The sequence below is a fragment of the Onychostoma macrolepis genome, chromosome 22 (assembly GCF_012432095.1).
Source record: "Onychostoma macrolepis isolate SWU-2019 chromosome 22, ASM1243209v1, whole genome shotgun sequence".
In the NCBI taxonomy this organism is placed as follows: domain Eukaryota; kingdom Metazoa; phylum Chordata; class Actinopteri; order Cypriniformes; family Cyprinidae; genus Onychostoma; species Onychostoma macrolepis.
This window is the reverse complement of record NC_081176.1, coordinates 12,710,020-12,731,923: the sequence shown is the minus strand read 5'-3', so window position 1 is coordinate 12,731,923 and position 21,904 is coordinate 12,710,020. Positions and strand designations below refer to the sequence as shown.

The following is a 21,904-nucleotide window of genomic DNA, read 5'->3' as shown; positions in this document are numbered from 1 at the left end:
TTATAATGTTAGAACATAGTAGCTGATGACACTTAATATAAAGAGGGTCCAATATTTTGATGCAAAGTATCAATTTGAAACTTGAGTAAAATACTCACTGAAGTTTGTTGAGCTGACAGTGTTTATCCTGCAGTAGAGCAGCGAGCCATTTCACGTTTTTTAAGTCAAGTTCATGTCCAATCAGAATCAACTCTCTCAGAAATAAGGGATTTTTACCTACAACTCTAGTTACATTCTGACAGGCTTTATCTGCAGCAGGACTCAAAAACCTGCAGAAGAGAAGATGAAGCAGGAATCAATTCAACATGGTGTAATAAATAGTCAGTTTTTGTTTGAAAAAGACTTGAAATCATTTTAACACAATATGCTGCACCAATTTGTTGTTGCACTAAAGTTAGTAAAATAATATTTCTATGAATAATTTACCTGTATATAATTTATTCTGTATCATTTCATCGAGACTTACCTCAATTTTAGTTGACAGTTTGGATCCTGTAGTAAATCATTGAGCTGCTTCACTCCTGATTGTCCAGGATCATTTCCTGTGAGATCCAGCTCTATCAGGTGTGAAGGGTTTGATCTCAGAGCTGAAGCCAGAGCTTTATATCCTTCTTCAGTGATACTGCAGTCTGAAAGTCTGCAGAAAATAAATTTGAAAATTATAATAAAATTTAGGATACAATTAATATCACTGCAAAAACGACTTTCTTGAGTGAAATGCATTTTATTTTCTCCTCTTGATTAGGGAAGAAAATCAATTCAAACATCTGTTTTTTTCATGTTCCTCTAGTTTACTACAATACTATTTTAACTTTGCACAAAAGAAATGTTATTATTAAAATCAAACAATGGTTAATTATTACTCACCTGAGTTTCTTCAGTGTGCAGTTTGTATTTTCTAATCCGTTTTGGAGTTTCTTCATTCCTGAATCCTGCAGATTATTGTTGCTCATGTCAAGCTCTTTCAGACTGGGGTTTGATTTCAGGACTGTAGCGAGAGCTGAACAGCTTCCCTCTGTTAGTTTACAATCACACAGCCTAAAATGATGAACAGAAGAGGATGAATTTCTAGCACAAAGTGCTTAATTCCAACATTCAGTGATTACTGAGAATTACGGTTTTATCATCTGATGCTTTTACTATACTTATCTAAAATAATAAATTAACAAAATACTCACTGAAGTGTGTTGAGTTTACAGTGTTTATCCTGCAGTAGAGCAGCGATCTGATTCACTCGTGTGTCTCCTAGTTCACGTTCACTCAGATTCAGCTCTCTCAGGAGTAACGGGTTTTTATTGTGAAGAACTTCAGTCAGATATTTATAGGCTTCTTCTGCATCAGGACTTTGTAAAAACCTGGACAAAATAGAAGTACATTGATATTACCTGCCATTCAGTTATGCATGTTCACAATGTTGTGAGGGGAACTTTAACATCTGAAAGCTTTTATAAATGTCTTTTTGACAGTTTAATTCATTGACCACTCACCTCAGTGTCTTCAGCTGACAGTTTGGATCCTGTAGTAAATTATTGAGCTGCTTCACTCCTGATTGTCCAGGATCATTTCCCGTGAGATCCAGCTCTATCAGGTGTGAAGGGTTTGATCTCAGAGCTGAAGCCAGAGCTTTATAACCTTCTTCAGTGATACTGCAGTCTGAAAGTCTAGAAGAAAAAAAACACAAATTAAAATTGACATCGCAGTGGAGATTAATTAATTACTGTAAAACCACAAAATATGCGTAACTAACTAATGACAGAGGGGCTGAATGAAATGCAAATTTACTTCCTGACTGCAGGTGAAAGCAAGGGATGGGGGTCAAGTGTCTGTGATAAAAAAAAACAAAAAAAAAACAACGATATAGAAAAAGCCCAACCCCAATTTAAAAATCTATAATTATTTATAATAAAACTACATTTAAGCTTTCACTTTAACAATTATAGCAATGCCTTCAAATACAATTATATACCTATAGGCCTCTAAATTCTGCATCAATTTAGGCTTTCATATATTCTGTAGCTTAAAGAAACAAATTAACTTAAAATATAGCTTAAGGCTAAAACTGCACCTTATCTCAAATTTTGTGAGACAGTTCTCGGTACTTCTTCAAAGAAAAGTGCTGCACCTGAGACATAGCCGGGTTTCCATCCAAAGTTGCGAATTTAACTTATGCGTAAAATTGGAATATCGCATAAAACATTTGTGAACAAGCACCGTTTCCATCCAACGAGTCAAAGATTACAAAATCGTCACATGACTTTTTTGATGCACTTGGAGGAATTTATTCGCAAAATGCATTTCCATCACCCATTATTCACATTAACCCTTTTTCGCACAAGTCAAAAACCACCTTAAGCGAGCGTAAAAACCTTTTTGCGAATTAAGGGATTTTTGTTTGAAATTTGGCGTTTCCATGACTCGTTTCTCGTTACTTCAAAATGCACATTAAAACAGGGTGATGGAAACATAGCTTCTGAAGTGACGAGAATATTTTTAAAAATAAAACAAAAATTTATTCAACAATTCGGCACCGTAACGTCACCGTAGCAGGCATGCACTGTTTGCGTCCATTTAGGCTTTGATTTGAATGCTAACAGCGCATCTGTTTGTCACAACTGACACAGAAGAGCGTGCGCTATGTGCATCCAGTGGATGCTCTCCAAAATGGAGCTGCAGTGATGTTACGGTGCCGAATTGTTCAATAAAGTCATCATTTTTGTTTTATTTCAGTACAAAAAGTATTCTGTTCACTTCATAACGTTACAGTTGAACCACTGATGGCAAATGGGACAGTCACAAGCCTCCCCAGGGGCGCCATGAGTTTTAAGGGGGGTATGCAAGACAGAAATTTGGGCCCCCTTCTTCCAGGTGATTTTATTTTTTCTTTTAACGCTTAAGAAATTCAAAGTAACGGGATAAGTACAAGAAATGTAAATAATTTATCTGTTAAAATTTATATTATTTCAAGTAACATTGAAACATTTTATTTCAAGTAGCCTAACTTTGTTGTAAAAAAAAAAGTTATAATTGTTTTGACCCGTTATCTTGTATTATAATAAATAAGCTTAAATAACACCAAAATTATATACCAGTTCAATTTTACAATTCACGATTCCAATTTCAATACCACAGCAAAAACTACCAGCCTAACAAATATAAAGTTCAAACATTATTAAAGACAAGTGAACAGTCAGTAAATTATGAAGAACAAATGAACAAATTACAAGCAATAGCACAAATAAATAAATAGAACAAATTACCAAAAACAAATTAAAGATGTTTTGGGTTTTTAGATTTGTAGGTGTTCAAGTACAGAAATTAAATGATCTAATGTAAAATAACATTGCATATTCTTCACTGTATAAATGGAATAGGCTATAGATTAATCATAAGTTATTCATTCAACAGCAGCGAGTTCGTTCGATAGAATAGTTCAAAACTAACATCATAAAGTTATTTTTTTTTACTTTGAACAATGCAGTGTGCAGAACAACAGTCACATCTCAGATAAGCTGCAGGAGTCGAATTTCATTTATCACGTGAGGAGAGTGAGTCGAGCTGACGAGTGAGGTCAGAAAGACAAGAAAGTTGGCGAAAGATTTAGTTTCGAAACGAAATAGGCCTACAAAAGCCAAGATTAATCTAGATTAAAAAATTAATCTATGCCCACCACTAATTTAAACTTTGTGTAAGCTATTTATTTTATATTAGGCCTGATAGCATGGTGTTTGTATTCGCTTTGTTAATATATTAAACATTCTATATTAAACATTCAGTGTAAAAAGTCTATGTTTAATATAGCCTAAGTGAGTTTGTCGTACTGTTTTGTTGTTGTCAATTCATTCAATTGACGAATTACCACTAATTCGCTAAGTAAAATGCGCACATGCACTTAAAGGTGTAATAGGAGATCTCGGAAAATGCTAACTTTAGCCTGATAGCACTGAAAGCGAAGGGCCCACCCTCCGTGCAATCGCCATCCAAAGCCACGCTCCCCTCAACGCCCATACGCTCAAAGAGCAGAATTCCAGAGACAACATTAAATTACTACAATAGGCTACATCAATGGTTTCCAATTACAGTCCTCACGCCCTCCTCGCTCTGCACTTTTCGTATGTACATCTTATCATGTCCGACGGTTGTTCTGTTCGACCGTAATAAGTGCCCTGTGAAGTGGACATCACCAGATATTCCGCCATGATTCCAGTTCAAAGCGTATGTTCCATACAAAGGGCATTAAAGTGTGTGAGACGTGAATTTAAATTGTATTTATTTACAGAGGTATATTATGTCACACTTCACACTTCTCTAGTAAGTTTCGTCTGTGTGTGAAGACGCTGCGCAGCGCAAATCTGTGAGTGAATGTTCCGAAGTGAAATAAATTTCAATGGATTTCCCCTGCTCAGGGAGTAGAGAGCAATGAACACTGTGTAGGGAGCATACACGGAGCTCACTTCTAACGAGCTGGTTATCTGAACCGAGTATGTTAACCAAGCGAGACACGCAAAATATGCAGGGCGGGGGGTGCGAGGACTGGACTTGGGAACCGCTGGGCTACATCACGTGTCATTCACCAGTGAGAAAACTTTATAGCACAGTTAGTAAAAGTACTACAATACCAGGAAGGAAGATAGGGTTGTTGATGTGTGCCTGCCATTATTGCTCTGTCCGCACAGCGTGCATGAACGCGCTGATGACGTATCCTGTCTGCGCGAACAGAGGTATGCAAATACATACGTTGACAGGCAGGTAGGAAAGCAAATTAAAACGCTTGGACCGAGCGTTTTGATTGGACGAACATTTCTTGGTCCTACACCTTCCACAGAATATATAAATACAGATAAATACATTTAGACCACTTAACTTAATGATTGATATCAGGATGTGAAGTGACTTTCAACCAGAATAACAAAAAATGTTTCTGAATACAATCACCTATGGCACCTTTAAAGTGGATAAAAGTGGATAAAAGCGGAAAATAGGGAAAACTCTAACAAAATTTTGGGGGTGGGAGGGCCAGACGTGCACGTTGCCTGTTACATCGTTTGGGCTGCCTTGTTGAGGATTTTAAATGGTCAGTTAATAAATATTTTTTGAGGTGGCCAAAACGGGTATTTTGACATACTTTTGTATTCCACGCTGTCGGGAGTCACTTCAAAGATTTCAAAGATCAGTAGTTCTTTGGCTAAACATGACAGAAAGTTGCAGAAGGGAGTCAGGGAGAGGCAGTGGTGTTGTTTTACGGTGTATTACAGTGACAGCTAAACATAAGGGGTCGTACTGTAAATATTTAAAGGGGTCATATGATGCGATTTCAAGTTTTCCTTTCTCTTTGGAGTGTTACAAGCTGATTGTGCATAGATAAGATCCCTGAAGTTGCAAAGGCTAAAGTCTCAAAACCAAAGAGATATTCTTTATCAAAGTTAAGACTCTGCCATGCCCCCCTAAAACGGCTCGTTCAAACACGCCCCCACATGTCTACGTCAAGATGTGGAAATATTTGCATAATGCAGCACAAATGTTCATGGAATTTTGCGCGTCGTGTGTGTGTGTGTGTGAGAGAGAGAGAGAGAGAGAGAGAGTTCTCGGCCTTGAACTGATGGTAAAACTAAGGACATTATTAACTGTCTTTACTATAATTTTGAAAGCTAAAGCTCGCGATTATGGAAAGGGGCGTTACATTTCCGATGCAGCTTGTGGTGTTCGGCCAATCACAATGCACTGTGCCAGTTGGCCAATCAGAGCAGACTGTGCTTGTCGGAAGGAGGGACTTTGTAAGTGTTTGAGAGAGGCGGGGCATAGAGGACCTACAATAATGTACAGTATTTGAAAAATAATGTCACCATATTCTGTTACACCAAATACACAAAATAATGATCTTTAAAAAAGCATCATATGACCCCTTTAAAAACTTTGCTCTCTTTCTCCTCATCTTTGTCCTCCTTATAGCCTGCTCTGCAAATTTGCTGGCTTTCGTGGCACATCAGCTTATGAATGAGAGAAAGAGTATGAAAGAGAAAGAGTAAACGCGTATGACAGCACGCTTCATGGCCGTCTTGTTGTTGTTCTTTTGCGCATGTGGGTCAGTTCAAGAATGAAAAAAATTGGAAAATTGGCAAGGTGTAGGCTATCTGTCCTTTAAAGTGCTAGAAGACGCGCTCAGATAAAAAAAATAAAAAAAATAACCAAATTTGTAATTTGGGGCCCCCTAGCGGCCTGGGCCCATATGTCTGGCATACTCTGCATCCCCCTAACGGCGCCCCTGAGCCTCCCGGTTTTCATCTAAAATAAAAATTTGTGTTCCGAAGACGAACAAAGCTTTTACGGGTTTGGAACGACATGGGGGTAAGTGATTAATGACAAAATTTTCAGTTTGGGGTGGAGTATCCCTTTAACACACATGCATGAGTTTGCACCCAATCAGTAAAGTTTGTGGCTAAAATATAGAAGGAATTGTAAGTCCCCATCTTATGCTCGCAAATTCTTTAGATACAGAGTTGCTGCAGCCCTGCTCTAAGGGTGTGACAAGATCTCTTATAGAAAAAACAAAAAACATTTAATTTAGTTGCATAACAGTTGCTTTTTGGTGGTTTACATTCACATGTAAATAGAAGAAATGTAAACCCTCCTTTACCATATTTCTTCATGATTTGGGGAGAATATATCAAAGTTTGCTTTCAAATACTTCACAGAAAACTAAGTATAAATGGGAAATGTATGCTCCTCATTGGCAAAATAGTTACTATTTTAGTGCCGTCCTGATTTATATCTTTATTGCAGTTATGAATCCATTAAATTTCAAATATTGATTTATATGTCAGTATGGTGTGCCTTAAGGCCTAAGTATACTTAGTTTTTGTACGCGTACACTAGCGTATGAACTCTTTTAAACCAAAGCTGAGCTGTCATACCCTCTCGCTCACAAGTGCTCGTCAATGTGAGTGTCTGTTGTTAGAGTCTCCGCTGTTTTGTTGTCGTTGTCCGTCTCTTTAGTTTCATTTTCTACTGTGAAACAACGGCCCGGGACAGTGTTGCCACCATGTGGGAAAACCTGATTACTGCAAAATAACTTCAGTGCGCATGTGCGACCTGAGCGTACAAAGTACGCGTGGTTACAAAAATCAGGTGGTGCACATACAGTACGCACGTACTGCTCTGATGACGCAATTCGCGTCACATGCACTATAGTATAAGTACTAGGGGTGGCATACTTTGTGAAGTATACTGTGGCCTTTATGCAATAAAAATGCACAGTGTGCAATTTATTTTTGGAGCATTAGCATGACAAGAAAATTATATATATATATATATATATATATATATATATATATATATATATATATATATATTTTATTTTTTTTTATTTTTTTTTTTTCCAAATAGAAAGTAGTTCTTTCAAATTGTAGATGTCTGTTTGGTCCCACTTTATTTTAAGTGTCCCTAATACCTGTGTACTTACATAGTAACTATATGTGTACGTGTACATGTGTAAGTACACATTGGTACATAGTATCTACAGCTGTAATATTTCTGTAACTACACACATGTAACAACCCGCAGAAAGGTATGTGTAAATACAAATGTGTAACAGGACATCGGTAACAACACTTTTTGGTACAAATGTGTAACAAGACTAGGGTTGGTTACCGAACTCGGTACTTTTAAGGGTACGGACGGAATTGCGTCGGTACTACCGAGTATCGATTCACATTAAATCATTCGGTACCAAATTTCGGTAACTGATAACGCATTTGAGCGCATACGAGAGAGACAGAGAGAGAGAGAGAGAGAGAGAGAGACCATGTGACTTGTCACCTCTGCAACTCTCTAAAACACAACACACAGGGCAAACCAAAATGTTCTGAAGTGTGCTTACATTTCTAGGGTCATAAGGTTTCCGCGAAGACGCGGACAGGATGGCGGAGTTCATTCATAAAAACGGAATTTACTCTAAAGCGCGGAATGCCACGGAATTCATAATTTTTGGATGAATAAAAGAAGGTCTGTCACTTAATTCAAATCGCGATATGAACTAGTGTATGTGAATATTAAAATGCAAAAAGACGATTTAAATATGAATCCTGCATGTTCCGTTAGCCTCGGTATGTATGAATGGCGGAGACGTGGTTTTGTTTACTACACAAATACTGAAGCACACGTGAACTCGCGGTGATTTTCGGACTCTGCACTACATGAACACATGAACTTACAGGCTGTGAGAGTCACTTCATGAGAATTTTACCATTTCATTTGAGAAAATCAGCATCATATCATACTGTATACACACGGAAACTTCACGGCAACCTGTCAAAATAAAAGTGCGGTGTAACAGAAATATATTACTCTTGTATTACTTTTGTACAGTATAATGTACATCTTTATAATTTCCATTTACTGACAAATTTAAATAAAACAATTAAATGATAAAAAATAATTGGTACACTTTAGAATAGGGAACACTTATTCACTATTAACAATGACTTTTCCCTCAATAAATTCCTAATTGGCTGCTTATTAATAGTTAGTAAGGTAGTTGTTAAATTTAGTTATTGGGTAGGATTAGGGGTGTAGAATAAGGTCATGTAGAATAAGACGTTAATATGTGCTTAATTAGTACTAATAAATGGCTAATATTGTAGTAATATGCATGCTAATAAGCAACTAGTTAAGAGACCTTTATAAGAGAAAATAAAGTGTTACCAAATAATTATTACAACCACATTAACCACTTAATTGTAGAAAAAAATACAATTATTATTAAAACTTTTTAAAATGAATATTCACACAATTTTTCTACCATGTATTAATATTAACAGTAAACTTCTGTTTGTTTGCCAAAAAATAAAAGGGTTTCATTTTCATTTTATTAAAAATAAATAAATGTTTCATGCCTTCATTTGATTATCAGAAAAAATAAAACAAGAATTTCTGGAAGAAATTGTAGGGCCCTATTGTTCAAAATGTTGAAATTGAGAGTTTTGGACTTATTTTTTCACTGAAATAAATGTTTTTGTTATTACACAGAGAGTAAAGTACCGAAAAAAGGTACCGTTGGGTACCGGTACCAAGTTTCAGGTACCGATACCGGTACCGTACCGGTTCAAATGTGAATGGTACCCAACCCTAAACAGGACTAACAGCACTTTTTGGTAAATACATTTTTACACTTTATATTAAGAAGACAATTCCTATGGATTTACCATGTAATTACTCTGATGTTATACAGCAGCGGCCAGTAAGTTAGGCTTTACATATAAATTGTGGTTGGTGTCCAGAATGTTACACTGTTACAGAATGTTCCTGAGGAGTTACCATGTAAGTACACCGGTATTACAGTGATGCACCAACTCCACCAATTCGAGATCCAACTCCTCCCACTTTACATATCCCTAAACCTACCTGTTTCCACCCTCTGGATCCCATTTCCACCTGTAAAACCTACCCATCTCCTCCCCCTGGATCAAACTGTTCCAATTACTCTTATACATACTGTTGTTACAAAATGTAGTTATATAGTTCCTGTTACACGAGTACTTAGTGAAGTAAAAAAAGTGTTGTTACCAATGTCCTGTTATACATTTGTACTTTCACATACCATTCTGAGGGTTGTTACATGTGTGTAGTTACAGAAATATTAAAGCTGTAGATACTATGTACCAATGTGTACTTACACTGTGGTTACATACTACGTACACATCTAGTTAGGGACACAATGTAAAGTGAGACCAAAAAAAAAAAAAACTTACTGCCCCCCTTTTGAATGGTGGTGTATAATAGGGGTGAGGAAAGTACTGTAGGGGTTCTACAGCACCCCCTGTTTTTACAGGATTGTAAATGCAATGCAAATTTTAGTTCATTTTTAACATTTAGTAGGGTACAACGGGGCTTAAGAAAAAATGTGCTATTCACTGCGCCTAAAATGTATAATTGCAGAAAAAATATATACGTTGTATTGAACATTAATGGAGCAAGAGGTGTTTTGTGAAAATAAATCATTCAAACTGTTTATTTTGTTTAAAAAATTTATAAATATATGAGGTGGCAAGGGGGGCCTTTTACCCCACAAACGGGGTAAAAGGCCCACCAGCATGGGGTAAAAGGCACACGGTATTGATACAAATACTTCAGCTAATTTTTTTTTTTTTTGTAAATAATGTCTAAGTTAATACTGGTTCAAAACAATCACTTCAGCAAAGTTTGTACTATTTTCTGCTTATTTTGAAAAATAAAAATTCATTTTTGTTAAAAAAAATATACTGTCATTAAAATGTTAATACAAAAAGTATATATTTTAAAATACAGAAACAAAAACATTTTAATAAGTAAAGATTCTGAAAGTATTGAAGTAGATCAATAATAATTGAATATATATTTACAGTAGTAACAACAAATGATATTTTATTATATGAAATTAAACATGCTTTTAAATATGATGGTTTCATTCTAAACATGGTGATTATCTCTAATATGGACACCCAACATAATATATGATATTTACCATCTGAATTTAACCATGTCATGTCAACAAATGGAAAAGTCAGCCTTCTATTAATTATCATGTTAATTACTGTGCGCCTTTAGCCCAACAGCAGGAGCGCTTTTTACCCCAAATATCATACTTTTACATATTCTTTTGTTATTTAAAAACTGTTTTAATTATCTTAAACAAAACTGAAAATCATAAAGAAGACCTTTGTCTCAAAATATGTGCATTGATTTTTAGCGATTCTCATTTGCTACTTAAATCTACAACATTTAAAAAACATAAATTATTAGATCAAGTAAGCACAGAATCAACTTTTTAATATCAAAGGCGCCTTTTACCCCGGTGTGCATTTAGCCCTGTTGTACCCTAATTTATTTGTAATGAATACTTCAATTGTAAATTGCAAGTGGGCTAAAAAAACCTATATTGTTCCTAAATAGAATACATTTGGCATGAGATGTTTTCTTTCTCGAAACGGAATTACCTCTTTCTCTTGTTTAATTCATCTGCACTACTTCTGTGTTCTGAAAGCCACAATTTTTTTGTGTCCATTTTTATTTCCTGTCACTGTGCAGGCTCTTCTAATGTATGTGACAGTAAACCCCATTCCAGAATCAAATGCCTTAGGGTGATTCTGAAAAAGGTGCTTTTTTTATTTTGAACTATTTATGTCCCTGTCCATTGCTATGGTGCAAAGAGCTTCCCTTTATAATCATTAAAAAGCTCTCACTCATCTTTTGTTCACAGTTCTCACACAGTTCCATTGTAAATCAACAAAACTCTACACTGCATACTGAATCTCTTATGCTACGTTCACACTCCAAGCATTAGTGCTCAATCAGTGTTTCCCCCGCCATTATATTAGGGTCTGCCGTCTCACTAATTGAGAACATAATGAACAACATCTCCAGAACTGCTCTGAGAGTCACTTCATGGGCATTTGACCGTTTCATTTGAGTAAAACTATCCTCATATCACAGGAATTTAAAGGTATTTAAAGGTAAATGCTATAAAAAAAAAAAAAAACTCAATCTTCCGTTGCCACACAACTTACATGTTCTGGTTGAGCTCAATGTCTGTTCTCATACAACTTACCTCAGTATCTCCAATTTACACTGTACGTTCTTCAGTCCAGTGCAGAGCAGCTTCACTCCTGAATCCTGCAGATAATTATTGTTCAGGTTCAGCTCTTTCAGATTGGTATCTGATTCAAAAATTGTAGCCAGAGCTGAACAGCTTTTGTCTGTTAAGTTACAATCATTTAGCCTACAGGGAAAATAAATCACATCACAGAATTAGGTGGAACATATACAATAATTTTTATATTATAATTAATATATTTATATTATTTTAAATGAACAAGGTGAGCCACACTAGCATATCTCTTCAAAAACTAGTAATTTCTGTATATTAGCACTTTTGATTCAATGGCACTTATATACAATTATAGTGTTTCCGCTACATTCATTATGCTGTGGCATGCCACTTCTCAGTGACATCACAGTGATGTTGCTCATTTTTATATTTTGTCTAAAAGTTCAATGAAATGTTTGAAAACATTTGAAAACAATAATACATTTCTACATCGATGTAAAGATGGCACTGCTAATAAAAATGTATAAATAATTAGCTTTGCACTTTAATTCCCCATTACTCAATAAAACAGGCCAAAAACAAAAATAGATATAAGAAAAAATTTAGCATGAAACATATTTACGTATATTAGCCAATATGTAATGTATGATAAAGAATCACTATATACAGCAATGTGGATAATTGCATATTCTTAATTAAACCATAACATGACAAAACATTTTAAATGACTTACAAGGCTCTTTTGGTGGTTTTGATGACTGCTGATAATCTAATGAGACACTCGTCTGATTTCTTGAATTTCTGAAGCTCAAACTCCTCCAGCTCCTTCTCTGATGTCAACAACACAAAAGCCAAAGCAGACCACTGGGCAGGAGAAAGATCACCAGATGAAAGACTTCCTTTGCTAAGGTGGGTCTGAATCTCTTTCACCAGAGTTTGGTCGTTCAGTTCATTCAGACAGTAGAACAGATTGATGGATCTCTCTGGAGACAGATTAGCTTCAAATTTCTGCTTGATGTACTGAACTATTTCCTTTTTGCTCTGGTCATTGTCATCTTGCTGTGTTAACAGACCACGTAAGAGTCGCCGATTGGACTGGAGTGACAGACCGAGGAGGAAGCGAGGAAAAGGTCCAGGTGCCCATTGTCACTCTTGAGTGCCTTGTCCACTGCAGTCTTGAGCAAATCAATCATGGCTTCATTTTTTTCCTGTTCTATAGAGTCTTGAACAAACACACTTTTCTTTTTGATTTCTAGAAATAAATGTGCATAAAGGGCTGCAATAAACTCTTGAATGCTCAAGTGAACAAAGCAGTACATGGTACCAAGAATGATCCCTGTTTCCTCCTTAAAGATCTGGGTACACATGCCTGAATAAACTGATGCTTTAGAGACATCAATACCACAGGCTTCCAGATCTGTATCATAGAAGATCACATTGTTTTTTTCCAGCTGATGAAATGCCAGTTTCCCCAGTGAAAGGATGGCATCTTTGTCCCAGGAAACATCTGGTGTGTATTCTCCATCATACTTTCGACGGCTCTGCTGGATTTGAAAGCGGAGAAAGTGTGTGTACATTTGTGTTAGAGTTTTGGGAGTGTCTTCAGTATTTGATTCCTGCAGTGTTTTACACGTGTAATCAGATTTGTTTCTCATATCATTACTTCTTTTCTCCTCTAAAATGTTTTGGAGAACAGTAGCTGAAATCCAGCAGAAGACTGGGATGTGGCACATGATGAAGAGACTCTTTGATTTTTTAACATGATCAATGATTTCTTTGGCCTGATTCTCATCAGTGAATCTTTTTCTGAAGTATTCATCCTTTTGTGAATCATTGAATCCTCGTATCTCTGTCAGCCGGTCGATACAGTCATCAGGAATCTTACTGGCAGCTGCTGGTCTGGTGGTGATCCAGATCAGAGCAGAAGGAAGCAGATTTCCCTTGATGAGGTTTGTCAGGAGAACATCCAGAGAGGCTGGTGATGATACATCAGACCATGTCTCATTACCATCAAAGTTCAGAGGAAGACGACATTCATCCAAACCATCAAGGATAAACAGGACTTTGAAATTATTCCTTCTTTTAAGGTTCAGTCCTTTTGTCTCTGGGAAAAACTGAGTTACAAGGTCCATCAAACTTTGTGTTTCTTTCTCCTTTAAGTTCATCTCTCTGAATGGAAGAGGAAATATGAAGCCAATGTCTTGATTTTCTTTTTCTTCAACCCAATCCAGAACAAACTTTTGCACAGAGACTGATTTTCCGATGCCAGCAACACCTTTTGTCAGTACAGTTCTGATCTGCTTGTCTTGTTCAGATGTTTCAAACAATCTTTTGCATTCAACTGGTATCTCCTGTGATTCATGACGCCTGGAAGTAACTTCAATCTGTCTTACCTCATGTTCAGTATTGACCTGTTCACTACAACCCTGAGTGATATAGAGATCTGTGTAGATGTTATTAAGAAGTGTAGAATCACCTTGCTTTGCAATTCCTTCAAATAAACACTGATACTTCTTCATGCTACATTTTAGCTGATGAATGAAGAACAGCTCATCTAAACACAGGAAAAAAAGAAAACAGTTTCAGTCCACTTTCTCTAATGCATTCATAAGTGACGGATGGTCATGAGTCTCTTACCTTCTAGAGTATTAGCAGCTTCATTTTGCTCCATCTCTCTCAGGAAGTAGAGTGTGAGATCAAGAGCTGCTTCTTTGATGCTGCATCTGTTCTCATTAAAGTCTTTAGTGAAAGACTGCAAGTTCTCCCTTTTTAATATTTGCTTAAACTTTTCGAGCTCAATCTTCAGGAATGTGATTATTTTGCTCTCAAGATCCTACAAAGAAAGCAAAAAAAAAGAAAAAAGAATTGAAATTGAAATTGAATTTTTGTGTTCAATAACATATTTATAAACATTAAACACTTATGTTTTCTTACCTGAAAAATCCCTAAAAGATTGTCTTTGAAATTCTCATGGTTCCTTTGAGTCTGGAAGTCTGAATTTAATGTCTTATATTGAAGCCTGTTAACAAATAACTAAAATAAAACACTGTATTTACAGGCAAAATATTACAGACATCTCTTGTAAACATTTTTATCAATGAGAAAAAGAAAGCATTTGCTTTCAAATAGGGATGCACTGAATGTTACAACCGAAATTATTCGGACGAAAATAGCAAAATAAGCTCTTTCGATGTTCGGCCGAATAAGTGAAAAGAAAAAAAAAATCACAGCGATCAAATAGAGGCATGCGCTAATGCAGCAAACATGTCGGCAGTGTGGAAGCATTTAAAACTGTCAGAGAAAAATGCAAATATCATTACAAGCGAGAGACTGTTTAATACTGCACTGCATGTCTTCGATGAAAAGAGGAAGGCTGGTTGTTGCTGGTTACTGTATGATGATTAAAATCGCAAAATGGCCTCAAACGATTAGTAAATAAACTGCAGAATGTTATGTTTTCTAATACATGCACGGATTGCATGTAGGGTGGATTAGTGTAATGTGGGACACTGCCTAATGTGGGACACCTAAGCTTCATTGTGTTTATCTCTTCTTTTACAACATTAAAGTGAACATGATTGGTGTTGAATTCAAGCAGGGGTGTCAAGTTATTGAAATCACTTGACTTTCTGAAAATTATGTCAGAAATGTGGCCGTGAAAATCATCAAACAGGAAGTACCTCTTGTAAAGTTTACTCAAAGGTCAGTGACATAGGATTTAGACAACATTAATGTTAAGGATACAAATCGGTTTTAAATAAAAAAAATGTTCTAAATTGTTATCAAATTATATTTGTGATGTATTTGTACAACAAATTTTGCAGTAATATTGTTAAAATGTGTTAAGAACATTTTCTATTTAAAGAAATTTTTGTCATCCCACTTTAGAAAAGGACGTTTCAAAAGTGGGACAGTACATTTTGACTAATGTGGGACAGTCAAATATTCTATGTTATGCAACTGATCAAATGTGCATTAAGAAAGTTAAATGCCATACATTGTAATTTTGTTAATTTTGGGGCTTATAATGCAGCAATATTATTTGTTTTAAGATCCAGATTAAAAATTTTAAGACTAGAGGACAACAAGATCTTGGACCATGAAAAGGCCAGGACAGGCCAGGACTTCTAATTCCTGTTATGGAGTATTTTTACCATTACAATTTGCTTCAAACATGCTTTTGAAAATACATGTTCCATATTCTTACCATGTGCAGAGTATAGAAGTTTAATAACAATTTTAAAGGCATTCCATAACCATAGCAACTTGCTCTCTGAAGATAGCCTGCTCCGGAGTAGATTCTGTTCAGGATTAGTTCACTTCAGCGATATCAGTGCATGCGTGATCTACTGACGAGCCTTCAGTGGGCGTGATAGATAGTGCACAACATTATATAATATTATAATATGTAATATAGCCTATTATATATACACATATATATGTATTACATATACAACGCGAAGCGGAGTGGCCGTTACACCTCGGGTGTGTATTATTTTTCTAATAATTCAACGGACTGAAGTCAATCATTCCCCTTATACTGCGGTTGCCACACCTCAAGACATCGATCAGATTATATATTTCAAAGCATGCATCGGGTTTTCTACTTAAATCGCTATTGTCAGTAGAATTATTTCTTCCGCATCTCATCCAACGCCTCCGTTGCTAATTCCAAAATGTCATTTTAAACCTAGTAACGGAGGCTTGAGCCATTGATAGCAGACTAATACAGTTAATTCAGTTAATAAGTTATGAGAGAGAGAGAGAGAGAGAGAGAGATTACCTCTGTGCATCTCTCAATAGTGTTCGTCAGCAATGTCTCTAGTTATAGTGAAAGTTCCTTTTATTCACGAACAGCGCCGTTGTTGTTACCTCGCTTGTGAGAAGTCATGTAGTTTTTAAGTTGTTTACTGATAAAATCGTCAGAGTAGCGCTAACAACATTAGCGCGATATATGTTAGTGTGTGTGCAAACTATAACTGTTATGTATGTGCGGTCTGTGAGGAAGAGAGAGCGGGAGAGATGGAGTATGTGTTTTCCGTACATAATAAAGCATAATTTTGTGGCAAAAACATGGACATGATCTGTCGTTTTTATCCTTTTGTTTACTATATTTATTTGTAAATTTACACATTACAGGTGTGCCAGAGGGTCCCAAGCCAAGCAAGGGCGCTGGATGAGGTGGGAAGGTATGGAGAGGAGGAAGATCAGTTGGAGCGAGCTGTGGAACACAGAGTCCAATATGCTGAGCTTTACCATCAGAGCCACATATTATGTCCTGCCCTCTCCAACCAACCTACATCTCTGGTTTGGAGAGGATCCAGCCTGTCTCCAGTGTTTTGCCATTACATTGGACATTCAGCGGACATTCGCAAGTAAGTATGACATTAAAACAATGTCTATTATCTATTGTTTTCACATATTTTATTTTTAATCACTTGTTTATTTTGTTATCTGTGTCTTGTCACTTGTCATCCTGTCTGTGCACTGGAAACTTCTGTCACCAAGACATATTCCTTTTGTGTGTGTGTAAGCACACTTGGCAATAAAGCTCTTTCTGATTCTGATTTCTGATTCTTTGAGTATCCGGAGGAGCTGGACATATTCATAACAAACTGTCTTGATGAACAACGACTGAAAGTCCATGCCATGTTTCTGTGAATAATCTTTCAAAGCAAGGAATCTCTCTTTGTAGCTTATGTATGTATGTGTACTGCATTTCAAGAACTGTTTATATGAACATTCAACTGTTCATTTATGATAGCTGAAACATATCTCTTGTTGAACATATATTTTGAAATGTAATTATTTTTGTAAAATAATGAATATAAAAATATGAAGCAAGGGATGAAGGGTTTATTCATCTTTAAGTATGTGGAGGACCTGGACACATTTCATGTAAAGTTTTGTTGATGAACAAGGTCTGAATGTCAATGCCATGTTACTTGTATAATCTATCCAATGCAAGCGATCTCTACTTAGCCTATGTATGTGTAGCTTACTGCACATGGAGAACTGTAAATCCTTTCATTCAAATGTTAACACTTTATGATAAGTGGAACACATCTTTAGAAAATTAAATGACAATTATAAATTAATAAAAATATGTTGTGACTTACAATAACAAAATCTAATTGTCCCCTTTAAATTTGAGCAATTTAAAAGGTGTCTTAGGTAGTTCAAAATCAATCGTAATAAATGTGAATTTATCTCATTACATAAATGAATAAGGTCAGGTGTAGAGGTTTTTATTACAATCAGCCTAATTTAATCAACCAATGCAAGTGTTTTACAGGCTGTTGTGATGATGAATTCAGCTCCATGTTAGACATATTAAATATATTAGACTTAAGTTGTGCCATTTTAGCCTAGACATCCTTTAAAGAAATAAGAAAACGTGTATTAGTAAAACGAAAGACAACATTATTTTACTTAGATCCCCGAAACGGCCGTAAATTGCTTCGACATAACATTGCTTCCGGGTTTCCCTGGTACGGGGATGGGGAATCACAAGATGACGTATTTGATAAGGGCGTAGTTTCTGACGTAATGCTTTGACGCGGGGCTGTGTTGGGTGTGGGCGTGGCTTCTGATGTCACACTTGGATGTGGGCGGGGTTGGATGTTCACCGCAGGATGCAGCGAGCCCTACTTGGGGGTTTGGGGATAATCAACCCAAAGTTCAGGGTTTAGCCGAAGGTAAGTTAACCGTGCTTTATGAAATACACCCCTGAACCTCTTGCATGACATGGAGCTGCGTAAATCATCAGTAATTTTTTTTTTCTGGTAGTGAAATAAACCTTTAACGCATACGATCACACCGGTGTGATTAGAATGTTCAGCACATCATGTGATCAACTGCTAAATTCAAATATATCTTTGTGCTTTTCTTGGTGCTAAGCCTGAAACGGACATCATCAGCACTTGGCACATATCAAAACTATTCAGTGTTTAGTTTAGTTCAAAACAGCGAAAAGAGTCTGCACTGGCATTTTCACTGCGTTTCAGAAATGATCTCCATCCACACTACACAACCGAAAATGCATGTCACATGACCATTTATGCAGTTACAAACATAGAATAGGTATAGGTAGATTCCCAATTATTTATATGTCGAATGTTTACACTGAAATGCAACCCTGGAGTTTTCAAACTAAAACAGGGTCTGCAGCGTTTTCAAAAGTCTCCGTTTTCAAGGGTCGAAAACGCAGGAGTAGTGTAAACAACAGCCGTAAGCGTAGCAAAAGTTATGCGTTTTAAAACGAAAATGCACTAGTGTCCAGCTCAATGGACGTCAATAATGATTTTGCTTTTCATATTTAAAATGTTTAACAGCCGTAGAAGCTGCCTGAAATGACATAAACAAATATTAAGTATGTGGATGTCAAAACATGAAGATTTAGAAAGTATTATTTAAAATAAATATTGCAGGTTTCCCATATTTTCTCTGTGTTAGGTTGTTGTTTTTGTGATGCAAAATCAAAAGTATTTTAAACTGGACATTCACAGTTAGGTAGATAAAGCCCAGCATCTAGCAATCTGTTATATGTTTGTTGGTTAAAGATGATCATAACAAAAAACTGCTATCATTAGTCTTCGTTTTGGACTGTTTACACTGAAGCGCAACCCCAGAGTTTCCAAACTAAATCGGGGTCTGTTTTAAAAAAGTTTGTTTTCGAAGGTTGAAAATGCCGGAGTAGTGTAAATGACAGCCGTAACCGTCTGCTAGAATATTTTAAACTCATGTGTGAAAAGGTTAAATACCCTGATAAACCTTTCAGAGTTCATATACACTTATATATAACTAACAAAAAATTTTCATATTAGGTATTCACTGATAAACTTTCTATCACAGTCTATGTTTGACTAAAATTAAGAAACATATGAAATACCTTTTGGCAGGTGGTGTTTTTCTCTCACTGAAGTTTGGCATGCCACCTTTTGAATGGTCACTCTTCACAGACACAGAACTGGACACATGTGAACCTGATCTTACACTAATGACAAAAAGAACAAAGAGACAAAACACTATCAGAGAGGAAGTATTTCAGTATAATTAAAAGATTGTAATGCTGCAAATGATAATTAGATACAGTATAGCTGTGCATTTCATCCTACTATGACTATGGATGGATGGATATATTCATGTTCGGGTGCATGATCTTTATTTTCCATAATGAATTTGTACGTATGCCTCTTAGTGATTGCCTGCGTTGTTTTACTGAAAGAGGTTCCAGAATAAGCTCAATAAAGGCCATTAATATTGTGGTAAATAATCAATTTCTTCAGTCGAGTTCTATCACACACCCCTGTAGATTAATAATGCTTTAACGCTATAATGTAAAACACATGAAATACCTTTTGGTAGATGATGGTTTTTTCTCACTGAAGTTTGGCATGCCACCTTTTGAACGGTCACTCTTCACAGACACAGAGCTGAATACAGGTGAACCTGTTCTCACACTAATGACACAGAGGAGACAAAGGCGGGAAAAAAGAACAACACTGACTGTGGCGTTTGCATAACATTTTTCATAAATTTAGCCATTTTTATACACTGTAATTTAAAATGTTGTGTACAATTATAACACTACTTGAGCACTTTATTGCTATAATAACACTACTGTTCTATTACCCCAGCCAAAAAAAGCTGTGAGAGAGTGAATAAATTTGTACATTTGCAAATACGTCAATAATGACTTTACTTTTCATATTTTAAATGTTTAGCATCTACTGGCTACTTTCTGAATGTTCAAAAATCAGTTAAATTGCACTGATAAAATTAATTCATACTGTAGTCCCAAAACATCGGCAGTCATGGTAGAAGCTCTGTATGTTAGTTAGTTACTTTTAAGTTAGACTTCTTCTTAAAGCCCTGTTTGCCATGTATAGTTTCAAAGTATTTGCAAATGTAAAAAACAAACAAAACAAAAAAACAGAAATTTCAGTACTGTTTAAAAAATGATTCTCTGTAAATAGACTCAGTCTTACCTCTGTTTCTGTGACAGACTCATCTCAGACAGAAAGTATGTTCCTCTCCCCTCTGACATACTGCAGCTAAACTTCCAGTGAAAGCATCAGCACTGGTTTGTGAAAATAGTCAGTTGACCAGTGTGACCTGGATATAATAATATGTTAATAAGGTCAATAACAAAGCAGTTATTCAAGAAAATAATGAGGGGGAAAAAAACAACTACTATATAAACTAAAGTGGTTTACAAACAAATATAGAATAGCCAAGTGGTCTGACATGTGGCATAAAATATAAGGTAATTTGGGAATAGTCATTTACACTGTGCTTAAATTTTTGAATGGGAAAATTGAACCCAGTTTGTTACATTCTGTATTGCAGTTTTATGTCCTTTTTACAATCATATACATTTTATTAATATAATTTGATGTCATTCAATCACTACTTATGCTCCTAAAATAACTGAGTAGATGTAACCTGTATTATGGTCAGTATACGTGCACACACACGCAAACACATATATTATATATGTGAACTGAAATATTCTTTAGTGATAGCAGCTGATCTTCTTTAACTAACTAACAAAGAAACAACAGAATGCTAGATGCAACTTGCTGTTCAGTTTATAACACTTTAGATTGTGTATCACAAAAACAACAGCCTAGCATAGAGAACATAGGGGAAACCAGCATTTTTTATTTTTAAATAATACTTTTTTAATCTTCATGTTTTAACATTCACACACTTCAAAATATTTGTTTACGTAGGACCTAATTTCAGGTAGCTACATCAATTTGGAGTAGTCTTTAATACTTCCGGACTAAGAAAGGTCACCTTCAGCTTCATATTTAAATCAAACTTACGATTCCAAAGCAAAGTCCAGTCTCTGGTAGAAGATGCTGTCGTTAGACTGCTGTGTTTGCAGACTTTGGTATCGATTAACAGCGATGACTGACTAACGTTCTCATTTATGATCGCACACGACGGATGCGAGAGCTGTGTAAAACTTGAAATATTTAAGAAGGTTTTCCGGGACGGACATCAAATGGACCAAATCCAGCGAGTACCATTTTCTCTTGCTATCCGTTTATGTGTTTTTGTAAATAGCACATAAATTAAATTAAATTTATTTTCTTCTTCTTCGTGGGTTTTATTGGAGCGTTTTAACAGATCCATACCGCCACCTACTGAAAAGGAGCGTGAATATTCCGCTATATATTCCAAAACGTACTACATTTCTAGATATTTAACCGAACACATTTCAACTGTGCATTTATTATTTTCCCTGGTTCTGGACTATTATCTAAGATGCTGGATACTGTAAATGCCTGACATATTGTTTTGGTTTCATATATA

The 21,904-nt window shown here is 35.9% G+C and overlaps 1 protein-coding gene across 1 annotated transcript in view; it reads right to left on the bottom strand.

The window, feature by feature from the left end:
- LOC131529787 (NACHT, LRR and PYD domains-containing protein 12-like) overlaps nt 1–21,684 on the bottom strand; it is a 58,021-nt gene extending 36,337 nt beyond the window's left edge. The window contains 14 exon segments of the mRNA XM_058759684.1: nt 99–269; nt 467–637; nt 868–1,038; nt 1,179–1,355; nt 1,488–1,661; nt 11,579–11,749; nt 12,312–12,702; nt 12,705–14,132; nt 14,216–14,411; nt 14,513–14,597; nt 19,470–19,574; nt 19,936–20,040; nt 20,569–20,695; nt 21,412–21,684. Coding sequence (XP_058615667.1) covers nt 99–269; nt 467–637; nt 868–1,038; nt 1,179–1,355; nt 1,488–1,661; nt 11,579–11,749; nt 12,312–12,702; nt 12,705–14,132; nt 14,216–14,411; nt 14,513–14,597; nt 19,470–19,574; nt 19,936–20,040; nt 20,569–20,627 — 3,404 coding nt within the window. The 5' untranslated portion in view covers nt 20,628–20,695; nt 21,412–21,684.
- Nucleotides 21,685–21,904: the final 220 nt, after the last annotated feature.